This window comes from Anopheles nili, chromosome 3 (genome assembly GCF_943737925.1).
Source record: "Anopheles nili chromosome 3, idAnoNiliSN_F5_01, whole genome shotgun sequence".
Taxonomy (NCBI): domain Eukaryota; kingdom Metazoa; phylum Arthropoda; class Insecta; order Diptera; family Culicidae; genus Anopheles; species Anopheles nili.
Window position 1 is genome coordinate 35875539 of NC_071292.1, and position 20885 is coordinate 35896423.

Consider the following 20885-nt stretch of genomic DNA (forward strand, 5'->3'; position numbering starts at 1 on the left):
CCGGCGTTGCGGCATTGGGAGTAGGGAAAAATTTAGAAGAAATAAAGCAATCATAAAATAAATCATGCCACACGCCATCTACAATGGGAAACGATTCAATGATTTACGATTCGGCAAGTTTGCGTAGCCGCCATGCTGTCGGTGATATTTTGTTTTCTTTTTTTTGTTTTATTTTTTGGGTGGCTGGGGGCGTAACACATTCAGCCACCCGATTATAAGCTGGACGCAGCCGACGTCAGGTCAGGGGTCTTAAACTTTTGGGGCACCCAGTGAGCAGGTTGGGGGAGCAAAATATAACGCTAAACCTTGATGAAGCGCCACGCTGACGGAAAGTTTGGATAAGAGCGCTTGAAGGCGACAGCTGAAGCATAAACAACGATCCATATCCCTCGGACAGACTGTTTGGACGGCTTGGACCTGGAGGGATACGGCCGCCACCGAGCACTGAGTAAAGTAGTTGTTATTCTTGGGATAATTATGTTGGGAAAGCTTGCTTCCTTTTTTTGTATTTTGTTGCTAAGCTTTGTTGCAAGCCTGGGGAACTTTGAAACAACAAGCCTGGTATGGGGCGCTATGGTTGTCACGATATAATGAATAACTTTCTCAGTTTGCGTTCTACGGACCTCGGTTTCCAGGTACCGGGTGAGCCGTTTTATTTCTGTAACAGTAGCGGCTTGATTGAGCGTGTTCTAAGTGAACGAACGCCTTGTTGCGCGGAACACATTTTAAAGACGTGCATGAAAGGCAAAGGACATTTCGTTGGACTCCAGAGAGTGTGTGTATATTTAGAAATGCTACGAAAGGAAACAGTCACCAAAATACAGCACGGATTTTGGATTTGAGCCGCATACCGCCCGGCTGTTCTCGAATGGAGACCTTTTGAACTGTGCGCTGCTGTTTGAAGTGGTGGTTGATTGATTGGAATATTTGTTTGAATTACTAATGACTGCGAAAATTAGTCTAATTCAAACGCGCTGGTCGCGCTCGCAACAACCCACAAAACCGCGCATACTTTCATTAGTTTGCCCACAACCCGCCTCGGGGCAATCGGTTCGATGAGCAGATATGACAACCGAGCAACCCAAAGGACAGGGGGCCGTTGGGTGGCCGAGAATAAAACCAAACCAAACTCTAGCCAACTCAAACAAATCGCATCGCATTTCGCTCGAACGGTTGAGTCGGCGTACTTTCTGTGCACGTGCGCGTCGACTCGAATGGCAAGTACCACTGCGGGGTTGTAATGCTTATTTGACAAATACCATGAAAGCTTCTCGGAATGACGCAAAAAAGTTCAAACGACAAATGGGACAAAGCAAAGGTCCCGAAAGGACGACCGTAGGACCTTCGGCCAGGCATTAATACAGCTGTGTGGAGCGAGCGACAGGACGACCAAGTTCGTAGGAAACTTTTACACCTTCTCGGGATGCCAAAAAAAAAAAACGCCGCCGCCCATTGTTGATACACCAACTATTGCACAACTCGTAGGTGTGGGTGTGTGTGTGTGTGGTCAGGAATGTAGCAGCAAACTAATGCTTCTTACATCAACCAATTGATTTATAGTGTACTCAAATATGAATGAATAGAGTTGCTTTGGTTTTTGATTTGGGCGAAATGGGTAAGCAATTATATCTTATTCATTGCTGATTTGAAGGAAGCTCTGTAATATTCCACAGCTAGCAGCTAATATAAAAATTGAACCTGGAAATTACGTAATTGATAGTCAGGATACATACTATCGCTGCTCCGGTTCGTGAAAGATGCCAAATAAATAAAACAGTCTATAAACAGTTCTAGCGCAAGAGTAGCAATAGAAATTAACGATAATCAATGGCAGTTGACGTCAGTCGTTTTTTTTAAACATTTATCGATTTTTCATGGAACGACAAAGCAGTATTTATTATTAAATGCTACTGCAACATCGTTACTCTATCATCGCGGGTGAAATAGAAAATAGCTCGAAGAAAATAGCATCGCCAATGTGACCTTCTATTGAAAGCGGATCATGCCAGCGGTGCAACTAACAGCAAACTGTGAACCACTTCAATACCGATACTGTGCCGCAAAGCAGGATGCAAATTCTCATTCCAATCCGAGTCAGCAGGTACGTGCGGGAAAAATTGCCCCAAGAAGCTGCTGACCAATCGTGATAGCGGTTGGCGTATTATTTTTTTGTTTGCTCTCGTTTTATTTTCACCCATAGTCTGTTGTTTTGCGCGAAATCCTGCCGGGATGTTCGGAAATTTATTCCTCCACTGTTTTTCATCTCTAGCGTTTCCGCGTTTCCGGACGCGATGTTTCTTCCCCGCTGGCGCACTCCACGCAATTTTCCTTCCTTCGCACCGGAACCAAACTGGCCACTGCTGGGCATTCGGTACTCGGCACTCGGGAAGCCGTTTTTATGCGGTTATGCGCTAAAAATGTTTAATATTCATCACCGTGGTCTTTATGCTGCGGTTGCTTAACTGTCAGAATGAAATAATAATAAACCTGTTTTCGGTGTACATTTTATCAGTCACTTGACACTTTTCGAACCAACCGCCCAGGGGCCAGCCGGTCGGTTTTGGTTCGCTTGCCAGCCGGCAATCGAGTTTGCTGGGGGCGCTCCTTTTTTTTTTTTGGTGGGGTGAATCATAACCCTTTAACCATCCCGGAGCCATCCCCTAACCAGGTCACACCCTTTTTCGTTATCGGTGCGGGATGTACCATTTTGCAGTACATAAGGTGTACACATTGGGGGTGTTTTTTTTTCCCCATTCTATCTTTCCTGCTACTGCCCTCGCACGTCCTTTTTACCGTGGTCAAAGGGCAGGACAGCATACCGGTAAACAACAAAAAAAAAATGGGGCACAAGCGAAAAATTCAATTTTTGAAGGTGCAAGAGGGATTTTAGGGTGCTGGAAATCAAAAATCACATAGACCCAACGAGGCCCCGGGTTTGACCCTGGGTGGGACGCCCGTTACAGGGTAGTAGCCCGCTCGGTGTAATGAAATTTGTTTCCGAGCTTAATCGCTTTCGATGCGAGCTGAACAAAAATGAGGCCATTTTTTTTCTCGTTTATCCCCTTTTACCCATATGTTTCGCGCGTAAATCCGTGGAAAGATTAGTGTGCGGCGTGTTAGTGACGGGATTGCGTCCGTTAAACACGTTGTTGTTGGGCTGGGTTTAATATTTCGAGTATTTTTTGTTGCTGTTGTTGTTTTGTTTCGATAGCACGAGATTTATCGACCGCCAAACCATCCAAAAGGAAGAAAAATTGTGCCAACGGTTTAGTGTGTTACAAAAATTCTTTCAATATTTCATCCCACAAGCGAGCTGGTTTGTGTTGCGCGCTCACTCATCATCCGTGCACGATTCGGCGGATCATGAAAAATTGCCAGGTGTATGAAAATTAATGCACCCGTCGGGCAGCGTGACTCGTGCACGATTGCACCGGTAATGATTTTCACGTACTAACCGGCCTGGCACCCTCCTAATTGCTCGCCAGTGTATTGGGCGAACGAACGAGCTGCATTTAAATATGCTCCACCAAATCGTTCTCCATTCTGGGGTGGAATACAAAATCAATAGTTGCACATCGCTCTCAACCGGTGGAATGTGGGAAAACGGAGCGGTTCTTGTCATTTCCCGATCATATCGACCGTGTGCACATTTTCGCGAAAACCCCTTTCGGTTGCCGTGCCTGTGCCGCATTATTGGCATCAATCCGGTGCACCAGCGACGATAAAGCCTGCGTCCGGCGGGCGTTTTGCACCGACCACGACAAACATCCGTTGACGTGGGTTCGGGACGCGATGCAGGCACAAGGACCCACTGTTAGCCGGTCGAACGCAGCGCATAATGGATTCGTGATGATGGTTCGTTTATTTGCTGAAAATTCTGCACGCCGCGGCGCGCTCACGGTGGGAAATAAATATGTGCATTTCCGACCGGACTGCATCCGGAATATTAAACCGGATCCCCGACCGGCAGCACTGTTGATTGAGGCAGTAAATACAGCCCCACCTACCTGTAGTTCGTGTTAAGCTGGACGTCCTTGATGGCAACATTGTCGAATTTGTTGCCCGTCGAGCGTGCCCAATAGTAGGAGAAATCGCTGGAAACAGATTGCTCGCTGAAGCGACACTTTAGCGACACCGTTTCGCCTTCGCGCGTGTCTCGAATCTCGTCCGCGGCCACTATGATGACGAGCGCGAACAATGTTGCCAGCGTTACCGCCGAAAATGCCGCCACTGGAACGAGAGAGAGAGAAAGAAAGAAAGAAATGCAATTAATCAGAAGGCGCTCGAACCGCGTCACGCAAGGGTCACGCTGCTAATGGGTCACGATGGCAGGGAAGGTGATATAAAATAAGGGCTTTAATGCGTTTGAGTGTGGGGCCAGCTTTACGACTAACCCTACTGCTGGTGCTGCTGCTGTTGCTGTTGCTCAATTAACACACCTCGGTCACCCCGGGGAAGATGCATCGAGAAATCCTTTCTAGTTTATTGATTTATTGTTGCGTCTTGCCAACCTTTTAGAGCTTCAAACCTACGCTTCGCGGGTGTGTTCCGTAACGTAAATGATTAATACGACCGTTAGAACATCACGTCACGGAGGGCGATGAAAGCCGACACGCTAGAACGACGCTGCTGACGAATGAACGATGGCATCCTACCGACTTCTTATCGCCTGTGTGTGCCAGATGTGCCCCACGCGAATTTGCCGGCTCGCTGGGATTATGAAATATGTTTGAAATTTAGTACAGACCATCCGGCCCATTTACGTGAATAATTATTGTTAGAATGTACTTTTCGCGCTCGCTTTATGGGTTGGACATTAAAAAAGAAAGACACCAGAAACTGGACGGAACCGGACAGTGGTGACCAGTGGTGCGGCTTCTTCTAGTACACGCCACTCAGTTGCAGATCGAAGCGAAGCCAAAGGTGCCGGGTGCCGAGTTTTCTGAGCCCAATTACCGCATTACTGTGCAGTGTTGTGCTCGAGCCGACGAAAAATAGCGAGAGAAGGAAAAAAAATGACGGGAAGTGAAGTCACAGAAAACGCTTTACGCAAATTGTCACAACTTTATCGCCGGCTATTTTGCCGCTTTTTTAACGAGCGTTGTTTGTTTCCTTTATGACCGAAGCGAACCGGGCGGGAGCGTGTAAAATGAGACGAATAAAATACGGCCCAGCCCGTTTGCGGACGAGCTGCTGCGTTTGAACTGAAAGCTGCGCAATTGCAAGCGACTCATGAAGCCGTTTTTATTTGTCCCTTCGCAGTTCATCTCAAATTTATGCGCTTTCTGCGAATCTGGCGGGCGCACATGCCTGCCTGATGGGGCAGTTATATTATTTTTATCGCCAAAATATGCTTCCACCATTGCCAGTGTGTGCTACATTTCGCCGAAAAAAAAAATGGCGCACGAGTGTGTCTATAGCTTTCCATGAATATATCATCAAAACTACCCTAAACGTGTGTCCGAGGAAGCAGCTGGTTTTAAAGTTTTCATTAAGAAAAAGGCCCCACGGCAGGGCTTGGGTGTGTGTTAGTCCGGTCAGAGATCGGAATTTTCCGAACCGCGAAATTCATTATCCCACCCACAAACACCGAGCCATCTTCTACGGTCGTCGTTGGTGGACGAATTTTTCGAGCGCTTACCAGCGGCTGATTCATAAATAAAATCCAATCCACAAAATCTTTCGCCCATGCAGTCCATGCACCTGATGTCGGACCGGATTGCGGGCCAATCCCGAGTCATCGGCATGGTGATTTTTTACCGTTTCGAGCCGGTTACGGACATACTGAGCTGAAGCCGGACTGTAAGCTCTAGCACCTAGGATTTGGGTGCGGATTCGGCTCCGGATCTGCGTGTCCGGGTAGGTGTTTCACTTCCAGGGACCAACTAACAACACGCGCCCGTTTTCGCTTTGATGAACGTCACATCGGTCCGGTACGCTGGGTAGCACGCCGGTTAGTTTTAGCGGGCGAGTTTGCCATCGGGTTAGTTTTTTGCAGGTTTTGTTTTTTCAGTGAGTACCGGATGACGATGCCGGACATGACACGAACGTTGGCCACTGAATTCCGCATCGAAAACCATCGGCATGCAGGCTTACAGCGAACCCGGTGGTGAAGATTTTGAACGCATGTACCTGCAAACGAAACCTCCAGGATGAAAAACGGGTTGCCATGGTATCGCTCTGGGTGACGGTGACATTGCAACAGCACCCGCGTTTTCGGCCGCGTAGCGATATTTACATTGAAACCATTCGCGCGTACATTTTGAGCCCCGAAAAATGACTCTGACAAGTATCTCGCGGCGCTATCACGCTGCTTCGTGCAATCCATGCCCAGCAGGAACGGCTTCCTGACTGTTTCTTTTTTGCTCTGTAACTCAATTAATTTGAAAGCATTCAAGCCTAGCAACCGAGCCAAGCATTCTCACCCAAGCATGATGCAGCATGAGATGATTGTGGCGAAATATTTCACATTTCGTGGAGAAATATTTCGCATGTAACGATCTAATGTAACGATCCAACGAACAACAATCGAATGCGCTTAACGATCAAGGTGCAACTATTTTGCTCTAAAGACCGAATAAAATCAAAACATGATGGAACACGTGGAGCCGGCGAATCAAATAGACACATTCATTCCACGGCACACCACCAGCGCACTGATTGAATCGAAATTAATAAGCACAATCGAATAAAATCATTAACAATGCAATGTCCCATCGGAGTTATCCTCACACGCAACGTCGTCGGAAGCCACGGCCACGCCACTGATGCAGGAAAAGCGCGAGCATTGTGCAGCCGCCGGCTGGGCAGCATAATATTTCACTGGGCGTGCAAACAGCAAACAAAAAAAAAAGGATGTGGAGAAAAAAATAAATCCGAAACCGCAACCGTCCACGCGCTTAATGGACGCTTTTGTGTGGCGCAACAAATTGTCTGAAGATAATAAATAAAATAAATAGCAATAGTTTATCCGTTTCATCGTCCGCCCGCGTGGGTGTCGACCGGGCCGCGGTGGTAAAGCTGTGCAGTTATTAAAATTAAGCACAAATCGTTAATCATGGTGAAGTTGGGGCGCACATCGACTGGCGGAAAAGCGCACTGTCTCGCGCACGTGTGTTTGTGTGTGTTTGGTGCGCGATAAACGTGCAGCATAAAGCCACACCACGTGGCGAAGATGGCCGACGGGCGGATGAGCTGTGGAGAGCAGATTAAAAAGTGCCCGGTGGAATAAAGTGGGTAGGCAAACGGCAAACAAGGACGAGCAGCAACAAAAATGAAAGAAAAAAAAAAAGAAGTGTATCGCCTGAGTCGGGGTTTTAGTAAACGGCACGGAAACCTTCCACCGGAATAACGTGACAGCGCGCCGATGTGTCGCCAGAAAGCGCCATCGACGCAACAGGCCCACGGAAAAGGGGTTTTGCACCGGAGAGAGGAGGGCGATACCGGGGATGAAATAATAATTGAAAAACTGCGGACGGCCCCGAACGAACGAAGGAGTGAAATAAGCTGCAGCAAAGAAAGTCCAGATGTCTCCGAGGTTAGCCCCGGGGGCGGTAAACTTTGCAGCTTTAATCCAGTTTACCAGCCACCATGTGGAGCCATTGTCTGAGCTTCTGAGCGCTCGCGGGTTGGCGGTTTCTTAGCTGCAGCAGTACTTTTTCATTCTGCGAGTCTGTGAGTCTCCACATACGCCCGTTGCGTGTGCTTGGTGCCGGGCTTTAGCGGCAGATCGAGCAGCTGAGACAATATGCTCCGAGGCCGAGCTGCGAGCTTCATTTTTTCATTTCTCTCGTTTTTCTCGTGTTTCATGGACTCTTCTTTTTATCCTGTTTTTCACCGTGTTTCATGTTGGCCCTTTAAACTGACCTGCGCTGAACCGAGAGTCGGCGCGTGTTCCTGGACGTGGACACGAACCACGGAAGATCAACCGGTGGACATTTCGATGTTTGTGTTCGCAAAGTTTCGAGACCGTGGGCTACGTTTGCGCCAGGAAAGTTTATGATATGCAGCTCTCGACGACGGGTGGTGAATGTTGGACGACTTTTCCGCTCGATACGTGTTGTATGAGGTTATGTTCTCGTTTCGAACGAGTTTCACGCTCTCCTCCAAACCCAGACAGCCTTTCCTCGCGCTGGTCGTTAGGCAGTGTTTGTAAATTGTCATAAATTAAAATTTACATGCTCCTGTATGTAAGCGAGAACGAGAAGAGTGCGAGTGAGAGAGAGAGAGAGAGAGAGAGAGAGAGAGCCGTACATGAAAAGTCCAAGCGATTTGGAAGTTATATTCATGTCAACTCAGCCTTCTTCGACTCGTGCCTTTTATTACGAGCGACCCCATTTGGGCGTGACTGAGGCTGATCTACTGGAGCTGCAAAAAGTAAAAGCAAAAAAGAAGCCCATGTTGGCCATGTTCCCCACAGCCATGGCGATGTGTTGGGGTTGAACAGAACGCGTCCTGGAGTACGGACGCGAAGTTGGGTATTGTGAAATTTAATAAAATTTCTCAGCGATTATATCCGTTTACGGTTCCGCGGTGCAGCCCGTGGTTGTGGTTCGACATCCAGCGCGGTGTTTACAATGGCAAAGTAATACCGTGCACCACGAGTCAATTTATTGCGCTTGCTATTCACGGCTCGCCAACACCGGGCATATCGAGAGCGATTGCGGGGAAACAGAACACCGAACCGAAGCACAAATAAATTGGATACTGTTTTCTTCATCGGGTTCCTTCAGTGGACTTCAAGGGGTTTAGCTGCACGAGTTGGCTGTCGCTGGGAAGCGAGCGCATTTTTTAATTTATTTTGCAGCCCTGCATTTCGCCCGCTCGTTGCAAAATCCGATTTCCGTGTTTTATTGGCCAGTGCGCGTGCTGCGTTTATAAGGGTGCTTAATTTCTGTGCATAATTTACAAACACCGTGGTTGCTTTGATGAGGCTTTGACTTAACGGAAAGCCACCGAGAAGCCACCGCAATCTGCCGGGCTTTAAGGATCGATTTTGCTTCATCGACAATCCCAACAGCTCGCAGCATCTTAGACGTCCCGGAAATATAAAACCAAATTAAATGCAGATTGAACTGGCGTATAAAAAGCGGGCTAAATCTGTTGCGACTGCTACACGATCCTGCAGCTAACTCAGCTTGTTCGGCTGCTTGCTTTCTGTTTTTGCTCACCATCCCATGCGTTCCGATGGAACAAGGGTTTTTCTCGGGAACAATGCTGTTTGTTTGGCTATCTGCAATGTTTCCTATCCCATGGCCAGGCCAGGGACAGATGCAATCAGTCGCGTAGATCCGGCGGTGCGATACCGGGAATGATAAGTCAATTTACCAAACGGCCGCTATTTTCTTCTGCTGGAGGGAAAACAACTGGCCAAAAACAGAAGAGCAAAAAAAAAAAAACAAAGGAAAAGCTCGAGCAAAAACTATTGACGCTGCCCGAAGTTCGGCCGCTTGGCTCCTTCCGTGGCCTGGATCAGATTCGACTGCAGATGAAGGAATGATACGGATCCGGTTTGAAATAGTGCGAGTCGAAAACAAAGCAAAGCCAACCGAAGCAGACATACACACACACACACAGAAAAAAAACTACGAGCTGCTGAGAGGAAAAGTTCATCTGATTTCATTCCGGTTCGTTCTGGCGTACTATTTTGGGGGTTTGTAGTTTCCGCCTGTTCTCCCGGTGAGTCCTGTGTTGTCCCGGAGTCTGGACGGGAGGTCCGTTGAGTTGGCAGAATTTTGCCTGCACAAATCACGACCATTATAGTCCCCTTTCCGGAAGTTAGCCCGGCGTATGATTGGCTGTTTTAGCAGTCCGCTAGGGGTCGGTGCACGCGAGCAGCGGTAAGAGTTGTTTTTTTTTGGGTGTCTGTGCGTTCTTCACAACTCGAACAAACGAAACCACAACTCGACACAGCTTTTTGGCCTAGTTTGCCGCATAAAGGGACACCGTGTTTACGTGCGTTTCGGCAGGAATGTCAATGATTAGATTCGGAGCTTCCAACGGTCGTTCGGTGTCAGCAGATCAGCCAGAGAAGGTGTGGCAAAGCGAAAGCCAATTTTGCGACCTAATCCGGGTGGAGTAGACCGCTTCGGGCTACTTTCGTCTAATGCCGGTTCGAGGGCACCGCACGTTTGATGGATAATACACTAAACGGATTCGAAAAGAAATTATAAACTTTTCCAGTGCAGCAGCATTCAAGATTTCCACCGTCGGTCGACAGTACGGTCGGTGAACCGATTGATCGAGAAGGGGCACATTTTTCCGCTAGCGGTGAAGCAAAATGAGATTTATATCGAAAGTTTCTTTGACCGCCCCACCCTGAAAAATCGATCAAAACTTTTGCGGCCTCGGCGATTGGGGGAGAAATTGAAATTCTGCCCTTTCTCGCTGCTACCGATGCTGCTGGAGCTCATTTATATTCCCAATCCGCACGGACCGGTCACCCGCGTTAAGGGCGGCTGTACGAAAATTGAAAACGCGTAGTCAAACCATTTCCCGTCCCAAGGTCATTTACCACGCGAAAGCCGTGTGCGAAGGACTGGAAGCAACACCTGCCCGGTAGCGGACGATCCTTTTCGATCCAAAGGATAGCTCCACTTCACGGCGCACACATTTCACACATATCCCTTGTGCTCCGACACGAGTCCAATTGTTTTGACAGTTTTCCTGCCAAGATGCTGTCACGGGCAGTGGACCATTTCGAACACCTAAGTACTTGCGTGCGTACCTGCCCGATATTGGCCTGATGAAAAGGTGCTCCCCGGGTTGTGGTTGTCCTTAGCGCAAGGCAACTCGAAGGACAAGCACACAGCACGCTAGACGCTGGGGATGCCGTCTGCTGCCTAGAAATGGGAGTTAATTTGTCGCTTCATCAGATCCCGAAGTGACACTCATGACCCGTGATGTCGAAAACGCACAAAAGCTCACACCGAGGGGTAGAACGTAAATGTAATAACTGAACAAAAGTGTAATTGCCAGGACGTTCGAAGGAAAGCTCGCAGTAGGTTTGAAGGTGGCTTTGGCTCTTCAAAACGTGCGATGATCTCACAGTGGGTGAATAATCAAATTCGTGTGCCGGTTCCGGTGTTTTTTTTTCTTCCTCTCGATTCCAACCGCGCCGAGTACATTACCGCAGCGTATTGATCGAACGCGTGTACTTCCAGCAGCAGCAAAAAGTAACGCCCCACCAAGCGAAGTCCCATCACGTTCCAGCATCTGCAGAGCGCCCGATTGGCAGCGCGCCTATTGATCGATATTGTTATGCCTTCTGGGAACGACTTGAATTGTATCGCAGTACGACGAATTGGGCGTTTAATGAAATCCTTTTTCCCGCTCGGAAAAAGCCCATAGCGCATAGTATTTTCACCGAGCTAAATCTCACCCAGTCTGTGGGTAGTTATAGCCGTCGATAAGGCAATAAATTGCGATGCACGGGCGAGCGTGGTAGCGCCTGAACGAAAAAAAAAAATGAAACGAAATCGAATGCCAAAAAGAAAGAACTTCCCATTCGGGGGCAAATATTGACATTGCTGTTGAATGTTGACCGAGTGTTGCCTCGGCAGCGAACGCAAACACCCCGCGCGCACGCGTTGGTCGCTGGCTGTTAAACTCGATTATAAGTTAATTGAAGAAAACACAAACAAATTTAGCCTGCCAAAGTTCGTCAAAGCCCTGCGAGCCAGAAGGGGGTTGAATGGATCTCGAAAGCCCTGCACATTCCGACTCCCTGCGCGATTCTTCGAGCGATTCGATTTCGCCCCAAGGGGTTGCGCCTTTCGCTTGTTATTTTGTGAAGCTTTTCGTGCCGTTTTTTTTTCGTCTTCTACCGTCCCAGCGAACGCCTTTCGCCACCACCCACGATAACGAAGCTCAACCTGTCAGTGACGGCGTCAGGCGGGCGTTTTGCAGCTGACCCCGAACTTCTTTTCGAACCATGCGCCCGAAAGTGTACCCATCCCACAGGAAGTGACACGGAAAACTCTTTCGCTCTCGCTGGGGCCGTAATGCATATGGTTCGCTCGATTGTTTGGCGATTCGGCTCGACGCAAACAGAACAACGGGATGCCAGAGGCACACCCAGCCTTTGCGATGAATTTCGATCGGCTTCCCAAGCGGCGGCACTTCCACGGCGGCGGCGGCGGCGAAGGAAATGAAGTACAATCCGCTCGGAATGCGGCTGGCGTCATAATCTCATTTTGTTTATCTAACTTTTCCCCGAGAATCGGTTCTGCGCATTTCGCGCGACGAAAGAAAGCCACCGATTGGTTTACTTTGTATGGTAATGCCGGCGGTGGCCTGTTGGTGGAAAAAGTTTTTTTAAGTACTTCACGGTACCGCACGGTAGATTGGAACCGTGCACGGGATTTGGAGCGAATCGCGTCGCGGAATCCACATTGTTATTCCACCAGCGCTGACCTTCGCATCTTCGCAAGCAGGAAGGAGAGTTTTTCTTACATCCCGGGAAATGCACCGTGGTGACATTTTCCCGCGGAAATGACGAATGAAGGTGAGGATTTCTTTCGAGCGGTGGATTTTTTTTTCCCCACCAAAGGTGGGAAGGTAATTTAATAAGCCCTTCTCGCCAACGGACAGCAAAAGGCTAACGGACTTAGCCAACCAGCACGCACACACACACACACCGGGCGCACATAATTCATCGCAATCAGTAATCCCCGGAATGGTAATTTTTGCTGCCCCGTCAGCCGGGAGTTTAGCGGCGCATTACAAACGCGCCACGGCGGAGTGCCATTGCGCGGCGAATCCATTTGCTGATGGTCGCTCGGTGCCGAGAAGCGCCCTCGTGCAATTGAATTTAATTCAGTTTGGTATCACTTTTGCGCAATTTTTCATACTTACTGCTGGGACCACCCCGAAAGTGGCCACTTTGTGCCCGTGTTAGCGTGCGGCGTCGGCACTGGCGGCGAGCGCGGCAAGGATTGCGTGAACCGGTGAACAGATCCTTCCGGAAGCGTTCGCTTTCGCGGCCGTGCCCGGCGAGGTGAGATGGTAATGAATAAAATATGCAGGCAAAATTAGACAAATGGGAACGAGCGGTACAAATTGCTCACGTTCAGCTTCCGCCCTCTGGTGGGTGGGCTGCGAAGTTAACTAGATTCTCGACAGGATCTCGTTTCGCGCAACGACGCCACTCCGGGGTGGCGCGTGAAGGACGCCGTTTTTCCGGGAAAAGCCGCGCTACTCCCGGTGGAGCGAGACCGTGCGGGTGGCAATGGGATAAACTACTGTTAAAAATATTATGATGCACTGCCGCATGCCACACCGTCTGAAGTGGCTCCCGGCGTGCTTAAACTGCGAAATGGCACGGCTGCGAATGGACTTGCCGCCCCGGAAAAGCGATCGAGGAAGGTGGTGCTCGGGAAGCAGATTGTTTTTCGTCTTGCGTTACATCTTGCTGGTGCTCGGCCGCAGAGCGGGCGATTTTCCGGTAGCACGAAATGCAATCCCAAGCGCACGCTCTCGCGTCAGCGAAAATCAGCGCGCGGATTATATGCTGGTGGAAAACGGGGCTGCCTTTTTGGGGTGGGAAAAGTTTCGGACAAAACCCAGCAGCGGATGAACCAAGTCCAAGGCGTTGGAAAGTAATTAGTATATGGGCAACAGTTGCTACTTTTGCGAGCGTTTGCAACCACTCAAGAATGCACTGGTTAAGCGCTAGTTTTAATGAACAGTGTTTGGTGGTTGGAAAAGTTGCAGTTTCCGTTGCCGTGCATACAAAGGCATTTTCTGGCAATTAAAGCGTAATGAAGCGCCAGCGCCTCAGCGGGTTAATTACATGTTTAATTCGAACCGTTTGCAAGCCAATCGTGCCCGTCTGCGTATTTTATTGTTACGAAACTTCTCCTAATGTGGGTGGAATTTTTCGAAGCAAATCCCCACCATGAGGTTATTGCGATATTTTCGATGAATCTTTTGAACCGCCCAATTACTTGGCCAAAGTGAACGACTGCGTAGGATTATCGCCCAAGAAGTAGAAGAAAAAGAAGAAGAAGCAAAAAAACACACACAATCAAGCGCTATCAATCACACACTTTCTGACGCAGCGGTAATCAATCAGCAACTTTTAACCCAATATCGCCCCGAAAGCCCCGTTTCTTACCTTCGCATCGACGAAGGCTTGAAATGGGGACGGTTCGATTCGACCGTCCGTCTCCGGAACCGACGTCAGCAGCCGTCAACGCCCTCGGGCCAATGGGCTCGAAACTCGTCGTCCTTCCGGCCAATCGGCCAAAGAATCGAACACAATCGAAAAATCGATCATTGAAAAGATTTGCTGAAAGTTTGCCCCGTAGGGACTTTCCCCCTAGGCCGGCGAGAAGTGTCAAACGGAGAGGCGAAATACGGTCGAATGACATTAGTTTATATCGCGATTATCGCCCTAGTGGAGGTGCGAGAACAACCGAGTGGTGGTGGTGGTGGTGGTGAAAGATTTGCAACCGCCTGGGAAATCATCATTCGGCACTATTTTCCCAGCATCCCTATCGAGATCGGGCACTCGGTCGAGGCACACGTGACTTGTCCTCAGGTCGTGCCCGAGAACGTGACGAGATTGGGTGAAAACTGCTGGGAATTTGCCTCCGAGACGCTATCGAAAGTTAGCTGAGTGTGTAAAATGTGTCACATTTGTGGCCGTCCGGAGAGAAAAGCACCTCCCTGAGCTGTGGCGTGAGGCTGAATCTGGCTCCATTCGACGCCGGGTGGATGCGAAATTTAGTCTGATAGAACCAATCAGTAGTCGATTGGCATCGTCGCCTGTCGACGGTTAGAGTGGCGTAGATCTGCCGAAGCTGAGCTTGAAGGCCGGTCGCTAGGGTCGGTGTGAGGAATTAATTTTGTATGCAAATGACCAAAAATGGCAACTTGTATTGATGTGGCTGCGTGTACACCAGACATTTCGAGCTTGTCAAATTGATTCACAATGTTCCGGGGTCCTGTCGCGAAGCTCAACAACACGATGCTACACGGGTGCAAATGGGGAAAAAATATGAATCCAAGGTGAGATCGATTTGTCCCACAAATGCACGCATCCCTTACGGTCCTTCTGGTGCTGTTTCATGAGCCTACGATAATAATACGGCTCTATCATTGCAGCACACACTCAGCAAATCCGGCTAATGAATATTACATACAGTTCCGCGAAGCCGTAATGACGACGCGACATGCACCGCCAGGTGGAATTCGTGTCAACAGGGACCCTTGAGAATGCCAAACAGTCGCATTACGGTGCACGTTCGAATAGTGCGGGCGCATTTCGCATGCCGTGCACGGGAATCTCGGGTGTCCCGCAAACATGTGCAGCATCTTGGCGTGTTTGCTCGCGTCTCGCAGAGCACCTCGTGGCGCACGGTCCACATTCGAACGCATCCATCACCGCCATCAGCGTGATTACGGCCATTTCCGCTATCAATAAAGGGAAATGCCTTCGGGCGAAATGATCCAGAATGCGGCCGGAATGCGCTGGTGTTGCTGGAGAGTTGCCGAGAGAGTGCCTCTGCAGAGTGATCGGATTACAATCGTCAACGCTTAAAATCCACCCGCGAGCCAGCAAACGCACTCTCGGGAAATGCGCCGCCATATCTAATGGAAACGTGTCCTTGGGCTGGTGCGTTATGAAAGCCGTGTGGCCATGTGCATTCCGTGATGACGATAGGGCGTATCGCATGGATACAAAGCAAAGGAGACAAGACAGCGTCAATCGTTAATTGTAAGCTTCAAGGTTTTGGCAAATATTGTCGTGAAATCGCATCCAGCGATCGCGAATTCTCGTAATTGCCTGCATTACAAGGTCCAGCGAGTTCACGCGCGTGGGAAGCAAACCGATGCAAACCATGGAAGTTAAGCACTTTTAAACCCTTCAACAGATAACATGCCGAAGAAGCCGGGACGGCCCTCATGGCCTGTGAACGAGCGTTTATGATGTGGCTTCAGAGCAGTCGATTACTTAAGCCGGGTACGCTTATCGTCGCTACAGATCTTGCGCCTCAGAAGCGGTCCTCTCGTGGTCGATGTTCGCTTGATGACTAATTGCCGGCGTGCGAGTCGTCGCGAGAGTTTTGAAGGCCTCCGAAAAAGGGCTGCTCACGTTTCGCTGCTCAATTGTGCTTTTGTCTTTACCGCTTTTGCCCCGAGGGCTCGGAATTGACAATATCTGGGCTCCATTTGGTTGTGTAGCTTGTCTTTTTCCTCATGTTGACCTGCCCGCTTGTGCGTGGCACTTTTCGCTCGTTCCCCGGGCACTTTTAAGCTTAGAGGCACGCCACGCGGTGGCCGGTTATCTGGTACCATTTTTGCCGTTACAAGTCCATCTCGGGAAAGGGGGTTTGCTCCAACAGTCTCGGATGGAAAGATGCCATCAAACTCGTGGTCGATAATGGAGCGCGTGGAACACACGACCGTGGCGTAAGAATGCGCACCAGGGATGAAAGAACACGACGCAAGGCGTGGTGAAGCAGAAACAAAAAAGGAATAAAGGTCGAGAGAGAGAGAGAGAGCTCCACCAAGTCGCCGGAATGAAGCCGAGATCCGTCCGACAACGCGCCATTGTTTTGACAGCGGGTCGGACCTATTGCTCATGAGAAACACGTGAAGCCATTCGAGGCGGCCGCAACCATCAATAGAGATTAAAATCTCTGGAATCCTCCACTTCCCGAGCGCAATGTCGCTTTTTTTTTTCTTCTGTGCAGCAAAACGCCACCGCCATCGCATCGTGTAGCGGTCGAGGGACAAACTTTTCTCGCTGACAATGCCGCGCGAGTATGCGCCTTTTCAGCTCTTTCAGCTCTTAAGCCTTTCACGTTCGTCGGCGCGTTCCATCTCTGTTGGCCATTGTTGACCGGAGACTAACCGCGGCCGTACAGCAGAGTTCACCCCTCTAATGACAGCGTATGCCGGCGGACGACTATTTTCGGCCCAACCGTACAATTACCGCGCATCATTTTTATCCGCTGTCATCATGGCGTTCGTTCGACTTCTGTACCGATTCCTCGATGTCCAGGACGCTTTGCTGGCTCGTGCTTTGGCCATGAATCAATGAACGACTTCCTTTTCCATTAGGACACTCGGCCATCCTTGCATCGCATCACACTTCGCTACGCCGTGACACGCACTGATGCTCAATCAGGAAGTACCATATCTTCCGTTCGCGTTCATCCATCATTCGACGGAACCACCGGAAGACGAGCTTCGAACCGAGCCTTGAAGTGCTTACAAGGCTCGGGGGCGGAAAAATAATAATAATGAAAATCCAATTCCAGGCCCGGCTCGCTGCTAATACTCGTTCACCTTTTCCCGTCACATTCCCGACGACGATGATGATGATGATGATGATGATGATGACGTCACCGTACGACAATGGGCGCGAATGGGCCAAGGGCAACATCGCAGCAGGCGCTGTGTGTGAATGTGTGCGGCCGACCCATCAGGAGCATTACTTTTCATTCGATTTTAATTTCTTCAAAAAATATTTACCTTCCCCCCGGGGCCGTCCGCTCGCTGCGACGTTATTTTTTCATTATTAATTTAGCCGCTTGTAGAATCTCGCCATCCCCGTCCGAAGGGCGGCTTCAAAAACACGAATCTGTTGGTTTTGCCCGCCCGTCTAGTGTTTTCTTTGTGGCCTTTTTTTGTTCGTGCTGCCTCTCCTGGCGGTGTTTTTCTTCCGCAAGGACCCTTCGCGCGAGGCTCCGAGACGGGGACGAACCATCTCTCAAGCGAAACGATGACCGCAAGGATGGTAACAATGGACAGGTAGTACGGCGAAGGTTCTTTTTTGCTTCGTGGGGCTAAACTTCCCATAACTCCGCCGGAGGGGTGTTGTGATTGGGTCCGAGATTAATACGAAAACTGGCAAGGAAAACAACCGGCGGCAGGATCGAACCGGACGCGTACACCAACCAACGACGCTTCCGAGAGTGGCTTAATTTCAAGTTATTTTCCATTGCTAAGCAAACGGCCCCGAGGGGGCGTTGAATCGATGAATCACCGGATGGTGTAGCATTCGTGGAAAGCAAACACGCAGGAAAATGGCTTTTCATCCGCACCGTGGTTAGTAAAAATAGCATCGATGGTGGTTGCATGCAGCGTTGGTCGTTCTGATAATTCTTTTATTGAACGGCAAAAAAGTACGGGCTTGAAATTAAGGCAAAAAATTGATATTATTCGAACCAACATTTTTTCTACATTATTCCATTCAAATGGCTATGCGCGCATTCGTCTTTCTCTCTCTCTCTTTCTCGTTCGTTTCCTGCTGCTGTGCAAATAGATGCGCTGGGAGATTTTCGACGAAATGGATGCAATCGGCGCTGGGAGTGTTGCAGAACGTTTTACAATTCGATTTTTGACCCCCGTCAACCGTTGGACCATAACGGAGTGTGTTCACTCCCGTATAAGCCGCAACAAACCCACCACAAGTTCTGGCTTCACAAAAAAACATAACACACACGTGGAATGGATTGCACTACAGGATTATTTGAAGCGTCAAAAAAGGAGCACATCTCTCGTTTGCAAAGACTAAACACAAAACATGCATCGGATCCATCGGCGCGTTGCAATGAAATGGGTGCGAAACGTGTGGTTAGATGCAAACACAGCAGGCATTGACTTTTCTGTAAATGGATGCTGTTAGGCAAACAGATCGCGTTGGAAATCGACGATCGCGTTCGAGCAAACGAGACACGATGGTTTGGCCATCCGATCGCGAGTAATCACTCATCGCCACAATTTTGATAAACACGCTTCTACTCGAAACGACCTGGAATGTTTGCCGAACGAAAGCACTGAGTGTAAACCAATCGTGGCGAAAGGGGCACATTTCACAATGTGTGCCATAGGAAAACACAATCAAAAGAGATAATTTTAGCGGATCGCATAAATTGTCCCCTGCGAAGAGTTCACCGGTTTGTTGGTGAGAATTGTTTCTGCAACAACGCGGAAGCCGCGGGAAAAAAAATCCACCCCGACATATCGCGGTACGATCAGGCGGCACAGTTGTGTTTGTGAACCGTACAGAGCAGGAATAAATTACGCGTGTGTTCAGCATGTGAGCTTTCGAATCACAGCATTGTTTGTGCGGCGGAGCGAAAGCACCTAAGAAATGTGTCTGACACATTCGCGACGGAAAACCGCTCAAACCGCGCGTGTCGTTGCGGGCTTTGGGTGGGAAATGCTTGCACGAGAAGCGCCACCACGTGGTAGGAAAATGTGAAATAGGTTGCTTTTATCGGGTTCGCTTGCAGATGGAAAAAGAAAATACTGCGGAGCGCGAGAAAGGTTCCCGGTTGCGCACGCCGAAGCAGCTGATAATGCTAAACTTTCCCGATGCCATTTCGCGAGCAAAGGTTCGCGGTATCGCATCTGTATTGTATTTCCATCACAATAATGATGTCTTTGAATATTAATCTCGGCTTATCGATGCCGTGCAGGTGAAATTGCGAAAGGACAAACGACAGCGAGCCAGCGAACGGCACGTACCGAAAAATGAAAATTATTCATAGCAATGATGCGGCTTGTTAGACATGCATTGCGAAAATCGCGTGATCGAGGTGTTGGCATGACGCGGTGGGGAGACCTGACTCTCAGAGTTTTTCCCTTCAGGCTCCTTTTCCGGGGTCGGTTGTTTTCGTCTATGTGGTGAATTTATTTCGTGGGAGCGTGAAGCTGGATTTTGAGGCAGCATAGCGCGACCAACCGACAATGAACCATTTATTCGTCATTATTCGATCAACTGGCTGAACCTCGGCCGAATGCTTCTTACGCTAAATGAACCACGGAAAACTAGAGACAATCCAGCCAGCAGCCTAAAGCCGTCAGGAGCCTTTCACGAAAGAGTTAACATATCAATCACTTTTTCGCTGCTTTTTCCCTCAGCGAGCGATTATCGTAGCTGTGCCTCTTTATGCAGAGCGCGCTATAGAAATCGCTCTATCGCGAGCTATGCTGCAGGAACCAATTATGACAGACCCATACCCGGCACCGCACATCAATCAATCATATGGAAAAAGAGAAGCTTAAAAAGCAGACACAGCGTTCTAGGAACGGAAAAGCGATCCACCCTGTCATTTAGCAGCGTGCTAGCGCGTATTTTGAATAACCAACAAAAGATCACTCGGCTAATTATCCGTTCCCGCAGCCAGCTTAGCCCTTTGGAGACTCTTCAAAGTTTGGCACGCGGGATCCATTTCTCAGCTCGTTAATAATTTCCTTGCGACGTCCCGATCGGCTGGAGAGGCTTCGCTCCAACGGGGGTCAGCTTTTCGAGATCAATTTGAAGATCATTATCACAGCGGAGAGAGTGAGAGAGAGAGGGCGAGAGGGAGAAAAAAAAAACAAACACGGCACCCAAACGCCCGAACATATAATTTACCCTTTCGGACTGGAGGTGGGCGCCTTTTGGTGTGTGGCTCGAGCCGTTTTCGTACTTGAACTAGAGCACCCAAGATGGTGAGATTCCCTCCGAAAAAGTTCATCGACAGCTCGAGTGACATCTCGAGTTGGTCAGTACACCAACACGCAACAACCGGCCAACTACCAAGGCAAGAGACCGGTGCGTAATAGACCGAAACAAATAGCTACATCGCCGCAGCTCGGTGGGAGTGATTTACATAATCCGGCCGTATTTCCTAAACACATAAAACAGAAACTAATTTTCGCACCATTTCCGGAACATGCAGCCGCGGCCGCAAGCACATCTTCACAGTTTTCATCTCTCGTGGCTAGATGTCCCGCCAGCTAGCGGTGTGCTTCCCAGGCCAGGGCTATGCGATAGAATGGACGAAGAAAGCGGCTGAATAGAAGAATAAAAAAATAAAACCACACACACTCTGCTCTCGCCAACTTCCGAAGAGAACTGATACGACCATGGCCAAATGTAG

At 49.2% G+C, this 20885-nt stretch overlaps 1 protein-coding gene across 1 annotated transcript in view; it reads right to left on the reverse strand.

Moving 5' to 3' along the window:
* The window catches only part of LOC128724160 (muscle M-line assembly protein unc-89-like), a 92694-nt gene extending 77621 nt beyond the window's left edge, over nucleotides 1-15073 (reverse strand). Inside the window, exons 1-2 of the mRNA XM_053817925.1 lie at nucleotides 15052-15073; nucleotides 4008-4230 (exon numbers count right to left, since the gene is read on the reverse strand). Coding sequence (XP_053673900.1) covers nucleotides 4008-4230; nucleotides 15052-15073 — 245 coding nt within the window. The remainder of the gene's footprint in view (nucleotides 1-4007; nucleotides 4231-15051) is intronic.
* Nucleotides 15074-20885: the final 5812 nt, after the last annotated feature.